The following is a 21260-nucleotide window of genomic DNA, read 5'->3' as shown; positions in this document are numbered from 1 at the left end:
TAAGAGCTTCTGTTCAATTGATCGATATAATCAAACTTTCTCTAACTATCTGCTTCATAACAAATCTCCTGTATGATTTTTATTCTGAACTCATTAAAAGTATAATTTTTAAGTCGCAATTACTTCGCTAATGACATACTAATTACATAATTATGTATTTAATTTTATAAATAACAGTTGAAATGAATACATTTTCTGCATTTTACTATTCGATGCACTTTTTTCTTATTACATCTTTCTCATTACTTTACTATGTCTTCAGTTTTCTGATATTTCTGTAAATAAGTAAATGATAGTTATATAATTTCATATTATAAATTTAGTTCTTTTTATGGAGTAAAGCATTTTACCTACTACATGCTTACTTTTTATCTTATTTAACTTTGAATGATATTATTTAAAAAATGGAATTAAATACTATTTTTTTATCGGAATTTTATTCCAAAAACAAATATTGTTATATTGATTTCAGGCTACCATTTGTAAACTTTCAAAATTAAGAAGATTATATATAAATGACAATCAATTTGATTTTGATGGAATACCAGCTGGAATTGGAAAGCTGTATAGCTTAGAAGTTTTTATGGCTTCTAACAATCAACTTGAAATGATACCTGAAGGAGTTGTACGGTAAGGCATCTTACAAAAAATTCCAAATTATGCTCTAAGTATGTATTTCTCATAATCATCAAGAGTTGTTATAATTGCGTAATTATATAGTTATTTACTATTCTTTAAAAAAAAAATCTAATCAACTTAAGACATGATTTTTTAACAACGTGCAATAAAAATTATTACAATCTAGGGTTTTTAAAATATTATTTCTTTCGAAAATTTACTCCATGAATACAAAAATATAATAACCACTTTTCTTCTAATTAAATTGTTGCTTATAAAACTTATAATAATTCTTTATTATTTTTCTTTTGGAAAAGTGTTAATTTTGATATCTTATTTACTAATAAATTTAGAGTAATATGGTACTTTTTTTCCTAATACTGAAGTCATGAAAATTTTCAGTTACTTTTACTTAAATTTTACCTCCTTTCTTCATCCTTAGTTTTATAAAAAGTCTTAACCTTGAGTGCAGAACTAATTATATAAACAAAGTTAAAGTTATAATGGAGTTTGAGATATGTATGCAATATAATATTATACATATTTGAAATTAAATTTTCGTTTTAACATTTTTTAGTTAAATATAATAAGGAAAAGACAATACGGAGTTTATAATAATAAAAATTCTGCTTTCATATGATAGGTGGTTGAGTTCTTTTACTTTCCTTAAAATGTAAGATATACTAAACTGCTAAATGCATTTTTTAATTTAAATTTTATCAGTTGCTAAAATTTTTATATTGTATAGTATGGTTGCATAAAGCTTCACGACCAATTACTCTATATTCCTTAAGATAAAGCTGTAACAGAGTTGGAAATATGTATGCAGTATAATATGCATGTTTGAAATTAAATTTTGTGTTAACTTTTAAACTATAATAAGGCAAAGACAATAAGAAATAAATAGTTAAAAAAAAAACTACATTTTTGCTATTATAGGATAGGTGACTGAGTTATTACTTTCATTAAAATGGAAGATACACTAAATTCTTTAACATTATATAGTATGGTTACATAAAACTTCAGACCAAATAATTATTCTTCATTCCTTAGTATTTATAGTATGTGATATTTTACATACTTCATTTCTTATGCTATATTCAAAACAATATGTTTAAAAACTTTGTAAAAGGTCTAGCCCTGTCAAAAGCTCCCTTGTTCTGACATTACATTGAGTAATGAAGCGTCAATTACTATATTAGATAAAAGGGTATTTGATGTGATTTCTTTTTATCACTGTAAATATAAAAGTTTACATTCTTTGAGATAGAACTGGTTTGTAATAATTTTCATTGATGTTTTACCCTACAGTTGTGGCCGATTGAAGAAGCTTGTGCTATCCAATAATCGACTTATCACTCTGCCTGAAGCAATTCATCTTTTGACTGACAATGTAGTTTTAGATTTGCATGGAAATCCTGATCTTATCATGCCACCTAAGCCTGATGAACTAATTTTGGGCAGTGGATCAGAATATTATAATATTGATTTTTCACTGGCAACTCAATTGAGATTAGCTGGAGCGACATCTAATAATCCAGTTACTGCTCCTGGTAATAATGATTTGTTAAATTTTAACTCGCAAAGAAGGTACTAGAAGTGTCACCCTCAAATCAAGCTGAATTTTATATTTTTTTAAAAAAATGTTTATAAAAATTTTATTTTTAGTTGCAGAAACACTAATTATTGAAAATGTAAATTTGGGAGGAAATGATTGTTCAGAATTGTAAAAATTTCTTCAAATTACAAATACAGTTAGGGGAATCATTTACAAGATACATTAAAGTTTAAAAATAAAATACAAAGGATTTCTTGTTAGTACTCTGCTAAGCAAATAATTTCAATTTATTTACTTCATTTTATTGTTAGTTAAAAAAGAAATAATGAAGATTAAAGAGTAATGTAAAATGAAGAGTTATGCCAAAACTTTAATGTATTATTAAAAACAATAGAATTTAAAAAAAATTTTTAAAATTTGATCTTTTAGTGATTACGGGGTTGAACTTTGACTGTTACTTTTAGATTTTAAGCTTGTAGTTTTCAAATTTTTAGAATAACATTTTCTATTTGTCTAATTATCTTTATAAAATATAATATATTCTGATACTTTAGCATTCTTTCCCAGTGAAGTTTCCCAATGACTCTCGTAAGTGTTATAGGAAAAACAAAAATTCACAGTTATATTTTTCATATCCCACCAACACAGGATAATTCAGGACTTCTTACAAGGATTCTGTTTTTGGAATTTTGTAGAATTTAGGAAAAAATATTTTTTCCAAATCTAAACATAATAAAAATATATAATTTTAAAGAAAATTACATTTAAAAAGTATGAAATTTAAAAAAATACAAACAAATTAAAGGAGTAAGCACTCTTGAAATTGAAAAATGATCACTTTGAAGTCTTATTACAAATCAAATCTTTCAATGTGTGTTAGTCAGTAATTCACTTGAAATATATATTTGCTTACATATGAAAATTTCCTTCTGTATGTAAGAATGCATACAGAATAGAATAGAAATCGTACAGTTTTTAAAAACTTTTATTTTACAAGTCTAGATTTTGCGTTTTATTATTATTATTGGAATTTTTGTGAAATGTCCTTTTTAGAAGATTGTTTTTTTGTGAAGGATTCCTTTTTATACCTTGAGTTTTTGTAAAGGGTTCCTAAATGGGCTTAATTTCCTTCTAAATTAACCAACGGCAAGTTTAGTGAGTGCATTGGCATAATGTAAAATAAAATTAAATAACTCTTAAAAATGTAATGCTATAATACAGTCATATAATTCTGTGACAAATAAAGAAGTTCAGATCAATGCTTTGGTTTTGTACAATTCTGTTACTGACGTATTTTATGAGTGCTAAAATTTATCAATCATAATTTACTATTTTTAAACTTAAAACTTCTGCTTAACTTTCAAATATGTAAAATATGCAAGTGAATTTCTTTATTTATATTTTTAAAGCACATAGCAAGGATCCTATTGCCCGAAAGCAGAGATTACGAAGAAAGAAAGAAGATGAAGTTGATAGTGATCAAGCTAAAGTCTTAAAGGGAATGAGTGATCTAGCTAAAGACAAAAATAAAGACATGGCTTTGGATGATAAAAATGTTTCTTTGAAGTAAGATATTTACACAAACTTAGATACATAAAAATGCATGTAAGAAATTTTTTTCCCCCTCCAAAGCAAATGTGTTCAATTTCTTTTTTGTTTGTTGGAATTAATATTTAGTTGTGAAAAATAAACTTAGGTTTCCATTTTTAAATTTCCATTCTTCTCTTTTTAGGTTATTAATCTCAAATAGCATTTTTGTGCATTCTTTGTAAAAATTGAACTCTGTATACATATCATTGGTACTATGCCAAATCATGAATCTACATATTTGACAATTTTATTTAAATGAATTTTTTTAACTTGTCTCCTATTTAACAACCCTATGTCAAAGACATATGATGCATGTCACATCAAGTTGCTCATAAATTGATTTTGTTTTGAACTTATAATTTTTAAATCTTGTGATACATTTGTCTCAAAAGAACTTTTCACACTTTCTTAATGGCATTTGCATAATCTATTATGTCGCCAAAATAATATTATTCAATTTCAGAATTGTGTTTGATAATTAATTTTCGTTAAGGTAAAAACTACAAAACAGAAATTTATAAATTTTGTAAGTTGTAAAGTAAGTTTTCAATTGCAATTAGTATTGAATTAAATAATATAAATTTTTTTTAATATGAAAATTGTTTTGTTGTTTCACTTTTCCTAGAGGCTAATATGTTTTTATTTAGATTAGGAAAATTTTGTATTGTAATTCAAAATTTTATTACTATAATTTTTGCATTAAATAAAACAATTACTTTAAAGAAGTTTCTACATACAATCTTTCAGACCTAAAAGATGGGATGAAGCTCTAGAAAAACCTCCTCTTGATTATAGTGATTTCTTTGATGATGAAGTTGGCCATATACCTGGTATAATAATAATTTTTTTTTCTGGTTGATGTTTCAAATTTTAAAATAAAAATTGCTAGTTTCCTCATATTTTTATTTTTTAAAAACATTTTTAAATAACTAAAGTAAAAGTAAAAGAATGTATTCTATAACAATACTAAATTACTTAGTATTATTTAATGTATGCTTTTAAATTTTTGTGTCTCATTGTGTTATTTAAAAATATTGTTAATGTTTAAATGTTTGCTTTGATAAATTATTCAAAAATGATTTTTAATTGCTTAAAAATTTAGTTGTTCATTCTTTAGAAAAATGTTGATTGATAGTAACAAATTGATGATATTTTTCAGTTTAAAAAGAAAATATCTTATGTCTATATTTAGCTCAGTTTTTTTTCCTTCTTTTTTTTAACATTAAACAGAAGAGCTTAATTTAAGTTAAGCAGTCATTACACATATAAATTGTATGATAAATCAACTCATTTTCTAATCAAGTTCTTATTTTTACCTCTGCAATAGATTTCAAATTTTTTGAAAAATTATAGTTTTTTCATTCTCTATTTAAATAATTAAAATGTGTGCCATTTTGAATTATAATCACTATTAATTTTTTTATCAATAGTTAAGATAATTTAAGTTTTTCCTCCTCTACTATATGAATTTTCTTGTTCGATTTATTTTAATTCAATGTATCGTTTTCTTTTAGGCTTATCTTGTTGGGAAATAGAAAACTTTGTTCCAAATCAAGTAGATGAAGGTACTCCTTGATTTTATGCCATTAAATAATTTTATTTTATGTTAATTTAGAATGAACTCTTATGAATGTTTCTTTATGAATTTTTTTCCGTAGCATTAATTGGAAAGTTTTATGAGGGAGACTGCTATATTATTTTAAAAACATTCCTTGATGAAAATCAGAGTTTAGATTGGCAAATTTTTTACTGGATTGGATCGCACGCAACTGTAAGAATTAAATAACATATTTTTTCTTAATTGTAATAAGGTAATTCCTCATATTTATTTATGTTTTGATTTTTCACAGTTGGACAAAAAAGCATGTGCTGCAATTCATGCTGTAAATTTACGTAATTTTTTGGGTGCTCAGTGTCGCACAATTCGTGAAGAGCAAGGAGATGAAAGTGATGAATTTTTAGATTTGTTTGGAACTGAAATTATATATATTGAAGGTGGGAGAACAGCTAGTGGATTTTTTACTATTGAAGAAGTGGTAGGTATTAAACTTTATTGAATGAATTAATCGTTGAGTATATCTTTCCTCATTATTTGTTATTACATGAGAAAAATATTAACATTGTGTATTTTTATATATTAAGCAATTATTTTTTATTTATATACTAAGCAAGCAAATGCATTGATACAGTCAAAATAGCTTGAATATGTTTGCAAAATCAGATGTTTCAGTAACATTATAAAAGATTTCTTGAACTAGTTTGAATTAGTTTGTAAAATCATGATGCTTATATTTTAGACTTTTAAAATCAGAAGGAAATGATTTGTTATTGTCTACAGCAATTCACGTGTGAAATTAAGGTTTAAAATACTTTTTTTATTATTTTTTTTCATAAAATTCAATCAGTTTACTTCACATGTATCTCTGTGTTAAAGTAAAATTTTAATTTTGGTTTGATAACTATTAAAATCAGGTTTGATAGCTAATTTATTATTTGAAATTAATAAATAAATAAATGTTTGGTATATGACACTCAAGGAATAAAAATTTTGATAGTTTAAAAATCTTAGTAATTAATTATAAATTTGAATTCAAGAATCAAAAGAAAGAAAACTACTATTTTTCATAACTTAAAAAACTGATTTTTGTTTAAATTATTTATTTAAGTTGAATTGAAGTTCATTTCTAGATTACAATTAAAACAATTCATAAACAGGAAAAACCCATTTAAGGAAAATTTGGTATATTTTGACTCAAATTAATAAAGTAATATTCATTCTTTCCTTCTAAAATATCAGTGAAATAAAGTTTTGTGAGGCTAACAAATTCTTAGATTTATTTTAATATTTTTAAGGATTCTATCTGGAAGAAGAACAGAAATCTCTATAATGAAATATCTATAAATTTTCAAATCAATTGACTTATTGGTTATTATATCCTTGATATTTCATCAATTATTTTTCTGTGTTTTGAATTAAAAACATTTATATTTGCAGGAATATATATCACGTTTATATCGATTGGAGACACATAACCGCATTTTGCATATTGAATCAGTGAGTTTACAATCATTTCTTTTAATTTTTATGAACTTTTTTACTATTACTAATGCAATGGTTTTGTTTTAAGTTTCCTCTTTGCTATGATTCTTTGGATCCTCGCTATGTCTTCCTTCTTGATGGTGGAAAAAAGATTTATATTTGGTATGGAAGAAAATCAAAGAATACAGTTCAATCAAAAGCGAGGTAATTTTTATTATTATGTAGTAATTTTTATTATGAAATTTTTGCCATTTCAAGAACTATGTCATGGTTGGTGTTATTTTAAAATACTTCTACATGCTTTTAAAATCCAACCTTAATATGACCTCATATTAGGCCAGTCTTATTTATATTAATATACTTCATCTATTTATTCAAAACTACATGTACAAATGTATAAAAAGTATCGAAAAGGACAAATATCGTGAGGAATTTTATTAAATAAAAAAATCTAAAATATTTATGTGAAATATTTTATATAAGAATCATTTAATGATACAGAACTTAATCTCCAGCCACACCCCAAGGGGTTGGGGCGATGAACTGATATAAAATCTTAAATCGAAACTTCTTTTTTTTTTAAAATTTAGATACTTCAGGAAAAAGTAATCAATTTTGATTCACAGATGGTGTTAAAATCACAAATCATTTAAAAGAAAGATATCTTGAGAAATACAAATGAGATAATGTATATTGATATTTTAAAAAAATTATCTAGGGACATCAACTTTGACCTTTAGCCTAAGCCGGCTAAGGCTATGGTGACTCCCTGGGGGTGGGGGCAGACTTTATTATCATTGAGTGTATTTTTAAACTCTGTTAATTTTAAACACTTATCGTGGTTGTCCTTTCCCCCCCCTCTCTCTTAGACTTTTAGCTGAAAAAATGAACAAAAATGAAAGAAAAAATCTCTCTGAGATATTTACTTTTTGTCAAGATCAAGAAGTACCTGAATTTTTTAAAGCTTTAGGAGTGGAAGGAGATAGTGTGCCCGATTCACCTAGTGAAAATTCTGACGATACATTTTCTTTATTTCATCCTAAACTCTATCAAGTTGGCCTTGGTATGGGCTACCTGGAGTTACCTCAAGGTAAATGTCTTTAAATTATTAATAGTGTTCTCATTGGTTCCTAAAATGGATTACATGATGATCAGATAACATAATAATTTCTTTAAAGTATTATATATTTCTTATTGTATTATCTAGATTTCATCATTAAATTTCTCTAAGCTTATAGATATTGACTTGAATGTAATCTCTACATAAAATAAACAAACTAACATTATGAAATATATTATAGTATTTTTTTAATGAGAAATAGTAACTAGAATGAAAATGTAAATTTATCAAGGATGCAAAACTGAACTTTTGCTGTATTAATTATATTATAAAACTTTAAAAAAAAAAAAAAAAGAAAAAAAATTTGATGCAAATTGAATAACTGAAAAAAATTTGAAGAAAAATATGTATAATTCCACTTTTTTCAAATGTTTTTATTTTATATTAGATTTAATCAAGCCACTTGCTTAATAGATATAATCAAGCTGATTAAAAAGAGGCATTTTACTTTGCTTTTAGGTATAGTTGCTGCCTGCTTGCTTGTGTATTCTTTTAATATGCATTGTGAATATGATTGCATTTTGTGCAACAAATCAATGATTACTTAATTTTTATGTTAGTCAAATGTTCTGTTGAAAATAAGTTTTCTTTATTTTTTGTTATAATTGATATTGATGATGTGTTTAATAGTATTATGTAAAAAGAAAACAGTTATAGTACAGCCATGGTACTGACATATATATCACAATCAAAATATTTTTGCTGCATGCTTAAACAATACATTTCATTTATTTCTCCTGGTACTAAATTACCCTGTGAATATTTTTAACCATTAAAAGGATTTTTGTAAATTTCTTGTACATTTGACTTCAATAAGTCAAACTCTTTTTAATAATTATATTAGTTTCTCTTAAAGTTTGTATACCATTTTTTTCAATTAAAGTTACTAACTAACTTAAAAATATTTTAGTGGAAATCAAGCAAAATAGATTGGAGAAAACTATTTTGGAGACCAAAAATGTGTATATTCTTGATTGTTCTTCAGATGTATTTGTTTGGTAAATATTCTTATTTCTTTTATTTATGCTTAATTATCAAAATTTTATCATTTCTTTATTTCAATTATATCGTGTGTCTGGTAATAAAATAAATGCTGTAGATAAGCTTTGTCTGTAATCTAAAAGTGAAGATTTTATTATAGTTAAAATCAGGATATGGAATTTCAGTTCTAAAGATTAACGAAATCGACTTAATTTTGTACTTAAATTTTTGCTTGTCTCTATTTTAATTTCATGAAAAAAATAAACATTTTTCAAAATATATGAAGTAAATATATGTAATATGAAGAACATTTTGATGACTGAATGTAGAACAAAAAATATTTAATGCAATAATAATAATTATAATCTTAAAGTTGCTATGTTGCCAGAAGCAATGGTTTCAAAAGTGAGTGACTCAGCATTATTTATATTTTATAAGTAGGAAAAAAAATGTGGTCGCTTCATTTCAAATCACTTCTTTGTGCCTTTTTATTGATGCAGGATCATCTTAGCATGCATAATTAAATTAAAACTCAACATTTTAAAAGATGAAAACCAGCCTAAAGTATGTGATCTTCAATGGCAAGCTAATGAGTGGAAATTATGTGTCCTGGCTGAACATTATTAGGTTGAACATTGTAAAATTTGCTTTAATTTTTTACTGATTAAAACTATCTACATTTTTAAAATAGTGTGTGGGTTCGCTTCACTATCTTTTTCTTTTATATTCTCAACAAATAACAATATAAACTTTTGTACACCTTTCATATTATTTCAATTGGTCCATAATAATATGATAAAATTTGTTAGTACATAATTCGTTATTCTAAAAATTTGAATTAAATTTATTTAAAATTATGTTCTCTAAGTTCCTTCAAAAATGACAGTTGAAGTTTTATTTTGAGTATGTTTTCAGGTTAGGACAAAAATCAACTCGTCTTGTTCGAGCTGCTGCTTTGAAGCTGTCTCAAGAATTGTGTAGTATGTTAAAAAGACCAAAGCATGCTATTGTCAGTAGAGTTTTAGAGGGGTAAATATTGTCATTGTTATTTAGATTTTATAAATATTAATATGTATTGTGAATTCAGAAATTGCAAATATTAATGCGGAATAAATTCACACATAAATGAATCAATGAATGAGAATTGTTCTTATGTATAATGTATGTCTTTTGTATATGTATAATGTTCAATGTATGAGAATTGTTTTTTAGAAACTCAAACTTATGATCCTTTTCAGAATGTCACTTAGCTCCTTCTTTCGCAAGCTCTTAAATTATCTAATGGACTGATTCATATAGTTTTTATTGATCATCTATCACTTGGTTATCCTGCATCTTCCAAATTCCATATAAACGTATTTGAAAATTGTGCTTTTAACTTAATTTAAAATTTCTAAAAAATAAAAATTGAATACTATCAAATATATTCAATTTAAACCTTTTTGAAAATATAGTACAACACTCCTTTATTAGGTTAATGTACCTCTTCTGTATGTGTTAAATTATGATTTTCCATATTGAACAGTCATTTCGATTTCAATTGTGTAATTTTTTAACTGATTATTGCAATGAAAAAGCATTACATTCGTTTTTGTATATCTTGTGATTAAAGAATTTCTGTAAGATCTATGACTAACTGAAACAACTTGCTTGAATATATTATTATAATATAGCATCTGAGAAGCAATTATTTTAAGCTTAATCTTTTTTAAATATTTTATTTCATTCTTTGCTATGCTGTATTATTTTGTTGCCCTTCGGAAGATAAGAGGAATTACTGTACTACTTTTATGTTTGTACACTTAGAGCACCTGCAAATGTCCCTTGATTATACAATAATTTCTGATATATGTGAGTGTCCACTGAAAAAGTCTTGCTGCGTTTCAAAGCACTTTAAACAAATTACATAATTTTCTTTTATATAATATTTCCGTGTTTTGTTAATGATCTAATTTTTTTCAGAACTGAACCTCAAATTTTTAAATCTAAATTTTATGGTTGGGATGATGTGATAGCTGTTGATTTTACAAGAACAGCTCAATCTGTTGCTAGAACTGGTCCAGACTTAAAAGTGAGTATTTTTATGATTACATTTTATTATCAACATTTAATAAAACTAAATAGATATCAAATTGTTCTATATTATAAAGCAGACTGGATAGCTATGTATTTTATGTATGATATACAGGCATCTGTCCAGGGCAAATTTACTGCCGTTGAGCGGTAGCTTCACAAATTCAATTTTAGGAAAAACGGTAGTTTCACAAATTCAATTTAAAGAAAAACGGTAGTTTCACAAAATACTTTTGACATATTTTTGAAAAATATTTAAATATTTTCTTATTTTACCATATATTTGTGTTGATTTTTTAATAAAATTTTTAAATTTCACAAATTATGTCTAAATTTTCACAAAATAGGTACCTCTAAAAAAGACCTAGACAGACCCCTGATATATATATATATATATATATAATACTACAATACAAACGCAAGGAACTACGTATCCATCGAAAGAAGTTCAGTCGCTTTTTCACACTACTTCATAGCAGCCTTATGTCTGAGATTGTTTTGTACTTGGTTTTATTTTTTGAAAATTTGTTTTAATTTCATTTAAGCTTCATGCAATGCCTGTCAAAAGATATTTTGATATGCTTTATTATCTACATTTTTTTTATTAAATCTTAATAGAAAACTGACCTTTTTGATACTATCTTTGCTATTGATGTATTAAATAATAATTTAGCTGGGTGCCAGGCGAAGCAAGGCAAAAATCACCATCATTGATGTCTTATCTGGTTTTTATTTCATTCTGATTGATATTTATTTTTATTATTTTAAATTCACTCAATCATTGTATTATGTAGCCCATCTTAGTATTTTAATAAATAAATAAATTTTTTTAAAAACTAAACATATTTTTAAAAAAATCTTTAAAGGTTTTCACTGACAGGTTTGAGATAGTTAACTATATTTATTTGTAACTATGCTTCTTCTTTATGCTTAGAAACTTGGTGATCATTTTGGTGCTTGGATTTTTTTTTTTTTTTTTTTTTTCTTTTTNGATACTCAGTTAATGGTTAAATACCCTTAGCTGTTATTCTGAAAATCTCAATTAGTGATTCCTTTAAATACAATATTCATTTGTGAATCAGTGTTGCTTGAATAAAGAGTTTTTTAAAACAATATTTTTTTATATTCTCTTTTAAAAGCAGTATTTAAATGTAATAATTATTCAATCAGACACTATTGCAAAAGTAATAATTTTTCAATCAAACAGTATTTTTATGTAGTACAAATTGATTCCTGTTAAAATGATTTAAAAGTTTGTTTGTTGTTGATTATAATTTGTAATTTTACTTTATTTTAGTCTTTTAAGAAAAGTGAACAATTTGACTTTACAGTCAACAGTTTTGACCATAAAACAAATGTTCTCTTAAAAATAGTGTCTGACAATTTATATTTTTATTACCCATGTAAGTAAAATTTAGTAGCTCTCTAAATTCTTTGATTTAAAAACTGTGTTTATTTTTAGAAATGGATGAGTAAGCAGGAAACAAAAGCTGATCTTTCGGCCCTCTTTATGAACAGGCAACCTCCTATGAGTAAAGAAGAAGCTGTAAGTATACTTCATATTTTTAAAATTTCTTCACTTAATTCATAAATAGCTTTTCTTCTTTATATTATGACATAAAAATGTTTTTTATGTGTGATAAATGTTTTATTCTTTTATGCTCCTTCTTAGAAAACTCTAATGGAAGAGTGGAATGAAGATTTAGAGGCCATGGAATCTTTTGTTCTAGAAGGAAAGAAATTTGTTAGATTGCCAGAAGAAGAAATCGGTATGTTACAATGAAGTTTGCAATTCTGTTAACGTAAAATATCCTCAGTATTAGACAGATCAGGAGTTAGAATCTCCTTGCCATCGGGCTAACCATGGGAGGTTTTCGTGGTTTTTCTAATGCAAATGCAGATTAATTCGATCAACAAGTCCTCTATGAAGGCTAGTTTGTCTCAATACTTGATACGGGAGTTCCCATTGTCTTCTGGGTTGCGTAGAAATTACCAGGCTACGGAGTTGAACATTGGTAGTCGTATTAGTAGTATTGGCTTATAAGATTAATAATTCTCAAAAGATAATTTGGAAAATAAGATTTTAAATAAAAATATTTTTAACTTTTTAATAACATTGATTGTTTATGTTTTAAAAAATGGTGGTAAATATTTTTTTAAAGCAATCTTTATTTCATGTACAAATTGAAATCCCTTGCAGATCTCTTTAAAAGGAATTTCTTTAGCTTTTCAAATATGAACTGTTATGAATTGATACAATTGAGCAAAAACTCAATTAGTAAATTATGAGCTAGAAACAATGCTTATAGAGCCTCAAGTTCTTATTAAAGAAAAAACACTATTTTGTTTATTTAATGCCAGTATAAGTCAGATAAAGTTTAACAAAATATCAAGCAATTAAAATTCCAATAATATGTGCCAAATTTTTGTCTCCTTATACTTCAGTTTAATTAATTTATTTAAATTGTTATATGTTTATCTCAGATTTATTTCTTCATCCTAGGTCATTTTCACAGTGAAGATTGTTATGTATTTTTGTGTCGGTATTGGGTTCCACTTGAAGTACCTGAAACAGAAGAAGGAACGGAAGAGGAAGAAGTTCAAGAAGATGGATTTCAATGTGTTGTGTATTTTTGGCAGGGAAGAGATGCTGGAAATATGGGATGGCTTACATTTACTTTTAGGTAATTGAATTTCATTTTTAATTATTTATTTTTTAATAACTTATTATCAATACAATACAGTTCAATGTGGTTAGTTGAAACTTAGTTAAGTTGAAAATTCTGTAATATTTTTACTTACTCCTAGAAGTCTGTGGACAATTTGGATCATGGAGTAGTAAATCTTATTTTTTATGTTTGAGAGAATGTATGTAATTTAGATATCTGGGCCGTTCTATTTCTAACTATCCGAATTTGTCTTTATTAGTTTATTATTTTACATTTTTATAAATTATTTGTGCACAATTTAAATCATCAAAGTCGAAAGTCACATATTCTTATAAACATTTCGATTATATCTCAATGAAATAAAAGCATTCAAAGAAGTGAATCAGTTGTTGTGGAAGTTTGAATCATCTTGAATTGGTTCTTTTGAATTTATTCAACGTTCTTTCAAAACAAATGATGGTAGTTTATCATGTAAATTTTTCTTCTCAACCATCTATTATCTTATTAAAGATTTCTCTGTTTCCTTAGATTGGATAAAACTTTTGCATTTTTTCTATTAAAACTTAAAAAATTGTTACTAATTGCAGTATTATGTTATCTTTTCTGTACATATAATTAATGCCATGGATTGCCTTTTTAGCTTGCAGAAAAAATTTGAATCTCTGTTTGGTGATAAACTTGAAGTTGTGCGAACCTATCAAGTAAGTTGATCTTAAAAAACTTTTTTTTTTATTATTTTATGTTTGTAAAATATTTTGTTCTTGAATTAAAGCAAAATATTTTAAGAAAATAGTGAAGTTTTTTATTTTTATTTTAATTATTGATTATTTTTGATTTCTTAACACCATAATTGTCGCTCACAGCAAAATGACGGAGTGAAGTTTCACTCATTATTTCTTGTGCCCATGATATTTCTGGGCAGAAGTGTTCAAAAGTAATGCAAATAAGTCCTTATTGTCATTTAATCTTGATTTTAGTAAAATGCATGCAGTGGCTTACTTATATTCTAATTAGGTGAATCAAAAATCCTAAAATTATTATTTTTTTAAATTTTTTTTATAATTTTCTTATTATTTAATATTAATTTTCTAATATTAATTTTGCAACTTTTTATGATCCTCCAATATTTTTTATAAGTTTTTTTTCTCATTTTTATTATTTTAAAAAACTTAACTCAGAGAAGTTTTCTTTCTAAAATTTCCTCTAAAATTTAAATTTTTGATTAAATTGTGCAGTGATGTTTTTACTTGAAGAGTATTTATTTTTTAATATGTGTTCTTGCATGTTTCAATCATTTGAATCACATAAAAAACTGGGTTCAAATCTCAGTGATGTTTGTTTCCTAAATTTCGATGAAAATCATACTTTTTGTTAAAATTGCGTAGTTATGCTTAGATTTTTTTTTTTTAAAAAAAAAAGCCCATTAGATACATTAAACCTTTACTAAGAAAATTCCTGTGTATTCTTTTACGGATCATTCTTTTATGTCTCAAAAGTGTTTCACGTGTGTATGTTTTTGTTAACTTAAAGACAGTAACTTTTACTTAAACAAAAAACAATTAAGTATTACTAAATAATCTATGCAGTGCTAAAAAGCATTACTACAGTTGCGTTAAATCAAGTTTTACTCAATATTAGTTTAGGGTTCTATTGGTTGTTTTTATATGAATCGAATAACTTTATTGATGTTATTTAATCTGGAAATAATGCTAATCTCAATTTTGTTACAGTTGTTGGTTTAATAAATGCGACAAAGATTAAATTCAATAAAATAAAGTTAAGTTTTGCCATATACTTTTCCTCATATTCATATTTATTAGTTTTTTCTATTTTAAGTAACATAACTTGTCAGGGACATTCAAAATGTTCTCTCAGAAATATTAATCTTAATGCTCACTTTACGGAGAGAAAAAAATTAATTTCTAATATTCTTAAAAAGAATAATTTCTAATTAAATTCTATTATTAATTTCTAACATAATTTAAGAAAAAATATTAATATCTTTAAAAACCACAAATCTTGATAAATTCCCATTATCTCTTCTAGTTTTTGTATCACTGTTGATAATTGTGAAGAAGTTCAAAATAATCTTAAACCTTTCTTGTTTTAAAATTTACTCAAAATATACCCCAATAGGGTTGGAACCTATTTAATTCATACAGTTTGTTGAAATAATGCTTATTATGAGTAGAAATGTAGCTCTTGATATCTGTCTATATATTGACTAGTTAATATCTGAAAATGCTGGTTTTGTTATCAACTGAATAGATTTAAACTGTTTGTATTTCAAGCTACTGCAATATTTTTTACTATTTTAAATTTTATGTGAAAGCCTGGTACTGTTTCATTTAGTTTTCGAATAGAACATGCTTGATTGAAACTTGTACTTGTTAAATTTTCTTTTGAATTCCTTATAACTTTCTCTTTCAAAGTCTAATTTTGTCTTTTTTATAATTTTTCTTAATAATAATATAGATAAATGTAATAAAGAGCATTTTCCCCCTTTAATTTGCAGCAACAAGAAAATTTGAAATTCCTTTCTCACTTTAAACAAAATTTCATCATTCATAATGGTAAGAGGAAAGATTCAAAGAAAAGCAATGCTGTTGAGATGTTTCATATTCGATCAAATGGAAGCCCAATTTGCACACGTTGCGTTCAAGTAATTATATTTTTATTTATTATTATTTAAATGAAACTGAAATTCTATATTAAATATTTTTAACAATTACTTTTTTTTTACCATTTTTAACTAAGTTGAAGAATGTAAATTAAATCCTATTCAGTATATAAATGGAATAAATTGGAAATAAAACATAAGGCTGTGGTCAGGTATATTGCCATGAGCTAATGAAAAAGCCACAATGGGAAAATGGAAATACTATATTCATATATAGTATAGAAAAAACTCAATGACCTTCTACCGTCCTGGTGTAAACCATAATAAATTAGGAGTCTTTGACTTTTTGCCACTTATTTGTACTCACACTAGAATTAATTTCAGTTTGAAGAAAGCTTGTCAGAAGTGTATATTACTTAATTTAAGTTTAGTGAATAAGTTAATTCAATAAATGATGTAATCATGAAGGCATAAATAATTCATTTACCCAATCAAAAGTTGTGTATGCCCAGGGGTGATCCAGGACTTCATGCGGCACCCTGCTTTACACCCAAAATTTGGTGGGGAAAAACCAACATAACAAGTGTAAGGAATTTTCCAACTAATTTTAGTAAGCAATTCTTAAATTTAGTGGTACTAATTAAAGGTGTCAAAAGAGTTGAATCTTTCCACTTTTTCTAGGGATATTTTCTTTGACCAAAATATGTTTAAAACAAATGTAATTCAAAGATTTATCAGAAAATAAAATATATTAGTAATTTTTCACAAAGAAAATTTTAAAAAAAACTTCTACAATTTAACTTTTTTTGAAGTTGAAATGTATAAAACTTTTATTTATAATATTCTGTATTTTTTTTTCTTTTTTTTAATTAAGATAAACTGATGTTGCTTGTATTATACAGAATAATTAAGTTAACATAAATTAGTATAAAAAAGGATTTCTGTACAATACCCTTTTTTTTTGCCGTTTTCTTTCGAGAGAGGTTTTGCACACCCTAGTGTAATGCATGTGATAGAAATGAACCTTTTAAATTATTTCTTAGTTTCTTAAAATGTTTAAAGTTTGTTTCTTGTTATTTTGCAGATTACACCTGATGCATCTATGCTAAATTCTGCATTTTGGTTAGTAGAGTTACTTAGTTTATTTAAATTCAATACTTAAAAGTGTAAATAATTTTATTCATTTCTCATAAGCTAAATAATTTATGATTTATATATTTTTTTCTAGCTACATTTTGAAAGTTCCCTTTGACAAACAAAACAATTCTGGTATTGTTTATGTGTGGATTGGTTCTAAAAGTGACGGAGATGAAGCCAAATTAACAGAAGATTTGGCAAACAAATTATATAGTACAGTAAGTGTTTTAAGTTGTTAGTTTTTTGCATCTATCATATCTTGCTTAAAATTACAATTATTATTAGATCATGATCATAAAATATTTTTTTCTGTTAAATAAGTTAATATATAAAGGAAATAAAAAAAAAATATTTTTTATCTAAATGCCAAATATTTTTTCTAACTTTTGAATTAGTTATAACAACTGTAAAAGCTTTTCATTATTCTATGAATTTGGTTATTCTATAAAGTCAGTAAATTATAGAGATTTTATGTTAATTGTCTGATTTACAGTATTAAATAAGTACTATTTCTTCATATTTTAATATTTAGATAATGATTTACTGTTGTATTTCTGGAAAAAAAATATTTATTGTAAATTACTAACAATAGCATATTTTAGCAAATAGACAACTAAATAGATTTCAAGAAAAACTTTTTACCTAAATTCTAAAATGTGGGTAAAACTCTGTAAGTTGTTTTGTTTTAAATTTTAAAAACTTTACATTGGTTGTGCAATTTTGGGTGCAATGTTTAATTGTATATTTAACTAAAAAAAACTTATTTCATTCCTGTCAATTTTCTATAAAGCAATATTTAACCTTATGAAATAATTGATAAAAAAAATTGTTAAAATTCTGTAGAAACTGATCTCAGATAATTTAAAACTTATTCTATATTCATATTTATTGTGTATAATGTTGTTGGTGTATCCTTTTTATGAGAAATCAAATCAGATATTTCATATTGTACACAGATATAGAGTATTAGTGTTTCAAATATATTCTTATGTATATTTTATGTTTCTTTAAATAATACTTTTGAATAATTTTGTAGGAAACTCATAGTATTCAAGTCTTGAATGAAGGAGAAGAACCAGAAAATTTCTTTTGGGTTGCTATCGGGGGACGCAAACCATACGATAAGGTAAATAATATATTGTGTTTTATTACATTTTTAAAAATAACTCTTATTGCTTTTACTTTATTTTGACAGTTTAGTGCATAATTAAACCAATATTAATGTTTGTTTTTTAATAGGATGCTGAATTTATGAATCATACTCGCCTGTTTCGCTGCTCAAATGAAAAGGGCTATTTCTCCATTTCTGAAAAATGTGCTGATTTTTGTCAAGATGATCTTGCCGATGATGATATTATGATACTAGATAACGGAACAGCAGTTTTTATCTGGGTTGGTGCTAAGTGCAGTGAAGTTGAAATTAAACTTGCCTACAAAAGTGCACAGGTTAGAAATTATTTAAAATAATATTTCACCTCATAATTTCTTATTTTACATTTTGTTTCTCTGATTATTATTATCTAAAAAATATCTTAATGCATATCAATTTTGATTGAGGCCGATAAAAATTATATAAAGATTTTATATAAGTACCTGTCTGCATATGTCTGTAAGTAGGCTGTCTGCATATCTGTAAAAACTGGAATATTTGAAATTCCTTAAAAAAAGTTTTCTAAACTTAAGTTATTTCATGGATTGCTTTGCTTTGTTTCATTCAATTCTTAATTTCTGTGTTTTATTCTAACAACTGTTTTGAATATTTGTAGTATATATGAGTTTTTAATTATTTCTGTTTGAAAATAATTATTTGTTTTCATTTGCAGCTCATGTTACGACTTTGAGTTCAAACAAAGGGTTGTTTAAGTTATTAAACTATGTTTGAATTATTTATGCTTTCTGTCCTTTTTTAGATTACAGTCATTTTTATTTTGCAGCAATTGAATAACAAACAGAAGTAAAAATTTAATTTCCTTTTACTTGTACAACTAAACATAATTTCTTTTTGTATTATTAGTTAATCATCTTATTCTTAACCTAACAAATACCTGAGGAAAAAAAGTCTGAGCATTGCAATGTAAAAAGTATGTCTAGAAATATGCTTTGAGTGTTATTGTTTAAAAATTTCTAGAATAATTTAGATTAAAAAAAAATACTGTTATTTTATTAAGGTAATAATACTTACTTTAAAAACAATAAGAATTTGCCATTATTGATCTGTCACAGATATTTAAAAGCTAATGTAATACTTACTGACAGATAAAACCAAAATTTTTAACGAAAAGCATCATTTCCACACTGCAATAAACTTTTGTTATACCATAACTTATATGCCATAAAGTGTTTTATTTTATTCATGTTTATATTCAAACCAACATTCAAATTTTGGTAATAAAAATATTAAACAAAATTTGTTATAGATTTTAAAGCGGAAATTTATAAGAGAATGGTGAAAATATTCCATTAATCTTATTATTAATTCTTAAAAATGTGTGCAATGATTATTAATTGTATGGAATATGTGAATTGACGTCATTGAAATGTTTTACACTATTCAAAATCTTTAGTTAACATTTTAATGCAATTTTGGTATTTTTAGTAAAAGTTTCTTGCTTTTTAATATCTGATTTACATTTTCCCCATTTATTATAGGTCTATGTGCAGAGTTTAAGAGCAAAACAACCTGATAAGCCTCGAAAACTAATGCTCACATTAAAAGGCAAAGAGTCCAAAAGGTTTACCAAATGCTTTCATGGCTGGGGAAAGCATAAGACAGTTGTAGAATAAAAATGTATAGATTATACAAGTGCATTTATTTTTAATTATATTTATAGAGTGCCAAACCGAGTGAGAAGATCTAAAACATGTACAAATTTGTATTTTAAATACACGTATATTTTTTCATTCAAAACTTTAGCAATGATTATAGTTTTTTGGGAATAAATTTAAGTGATTTATCACAGTATTTGCTCTCTAAATTACCAAACTGTGCAATGTGATACTCATGTTTTACTTAATTGGTTGGTGCTTACCTCTCCATCCATTTTGAATGTGTGTTCGTGTCAATACATAGGCTCTAAAATGTTATGTATTATTTATTTGTATTCATAAAAAGTTTTTGTAAATAAATTTGTTGTATTTGTTATTTTATAAAACAACAAACAAAGCATTTAAAGCCGTGGGGGCTCAGGAAATAGAGCCAGTGAATCCCAACAGAGGCTAGTCAGTACGAATTGTGCTCCTGGCTCACACCGACCCTATTGCTCTGTGCAATATTGTAAAATGTCCCTACTATATAATAAAATATCCTTAGTGGTAGGCATATAATGGCCTAGGGCCCCCTTGCCGTCAAGCTAACCTTGGTAGGTTTTTGTGGTTTTTTCTCTCCATGTAACATAAGTGCGTTTTAGTTCAATCAAAAAGTACTCCATGAGGGCAAATTTCTCCCATTACCTGATCCAGGAGTTTCCTTGTCTTCTGGATTGGGTTCAAAATTACAAGGCTAAAGGGTTGAACACTGGGTTGTCGTAAACTCAATATTGGGTCGGATGTGTGGCGTAACTACCACTACAAATAAATACCAATTCACTAGTATATAAGACATGCTGACTGGATTCTATCTTGAGGTACCTTTAGATAGATGAAGGTTGACATGGTCGATGAACAATTCCCAACAATGGTGACCTGCGGACGCGACATGAACTCACTAACATGATGGATGATCCACATTAAGCAGGTGATTTGCTTTTAAAAAAAATATACTGCTCAAAGAAAACTAAAAAAAATGAAAAATCCGGTGAAGTGAATAAAGTCTCCTGGTTAATAAACAAAGATTAAGAAGAAAAAAAAAAATTATG

General features: G+C 25.7%; 1 protein-coding gene across 1 annotated transcript in view; it reads left to right on the top strand.

Annotated features, from left to right (window-relative positions):
• The window catches only part of LOC107450859 (FLII actin remodeling protein), a 31067-nt gene extending 10535 nt beyond the window's left edge, over positions 1 to 20532 (top strand). The window contains exons 10-32 of the mRNA XM_043041764.2: positions 473 to 630; positions 1930 to 2171; positions 3586 to 3742; positions 4514 to 4596; positions 5281 to 5331; positions 5425 to 5537; positions 5617 to 5802; positions 6762 to 6821; positions 6895 to 7010; positions 7676 to 7896; positions 8837 to 8924; positions 9823 to 9936; positions 10870 to 10978; positions 12443 to 12526; positions 12653 to 12749; positions 13484 to 13664; positions 14290 to 14350; positions 16165 to 16311; positions 17354 to 17391; positions 17498 to 17624; positions 18443 to 18532; positions 18646 to 18852; positions 20056 to 20532. Of these exons, the coding sequence (XP_042897698.1) occupies positions 473 to 630; positions 1930 to 2171; positions 3586 to 3742; positions 4514 to 4596; positions 5281 to 5331; positions 5425 to 5537; positions 5617 to 5802; positions 6762 to 6821; positions 6895 to 7010; positions 7676 to 7896; positions 8837 to 8924; positions 9823 to 9936; positions 10870 to 10978; positions 12443 to 12526; positions 12653 to 12749; positions 13484 to 13664; positions 14290 to 14350; positions 16165 to 16311; positions 17354 to 17391; positions 17498 to 17624; positions 18443 to 18532; positions 18646 to 18852; positions 20056 to 20190 (2865 nt within the window). The 3' untranslated portion in view covers positions 20191 to 20532. The remainder of the gene's footprint in view (positions 1 to 472; positions 631 to 1929; positions 2172 to 3585; positions 3743 to 4513; positions 4597 to 5280; positions 5332 to 5424; positions 5538 to 5616; positions 5803 to 6761; positions 6822 to 6894; positions 7011 to 7675; positions 7897 to 8836; positions 8925 to 9822; positions 9937 to 10869; positions 10979 to 12442; positions 12527 to 12652; positions 12750 to 13483; positions 13665 to 14289; positions 14351 to 16164; positions 16312 to 17353; positions 17392 to 17497; positions 17625 to 18442; positions 18533 to 18645; positions 18853 to 20055) is intronic.
• The last annotated feature ends 728 nt before the right edge of the window (positions 20533 to 21260 follow it).

Source organism: Parasteatoda tepidariorum, chromosome 3 (genome assembly GCF_043381705.1).
Source record: "Parasteatoda tepidariorum isolate YZ-2023 chromosome 3, CAS_Ptep_4.0, whole genome shotgun sequence".
Taxonomy (NCBI): Eukaryota; Metazoa; Arthropoda; class Arachnida; order Araneae; family Theridiidae; genus Parasteatoda; species Parasteatoda tepidariorum.
The sequence above is the reverse complement of the archived record's forward strand: the minus strand, read 5'-3'. Positions and strand labels throughout refer to the sequence as shown.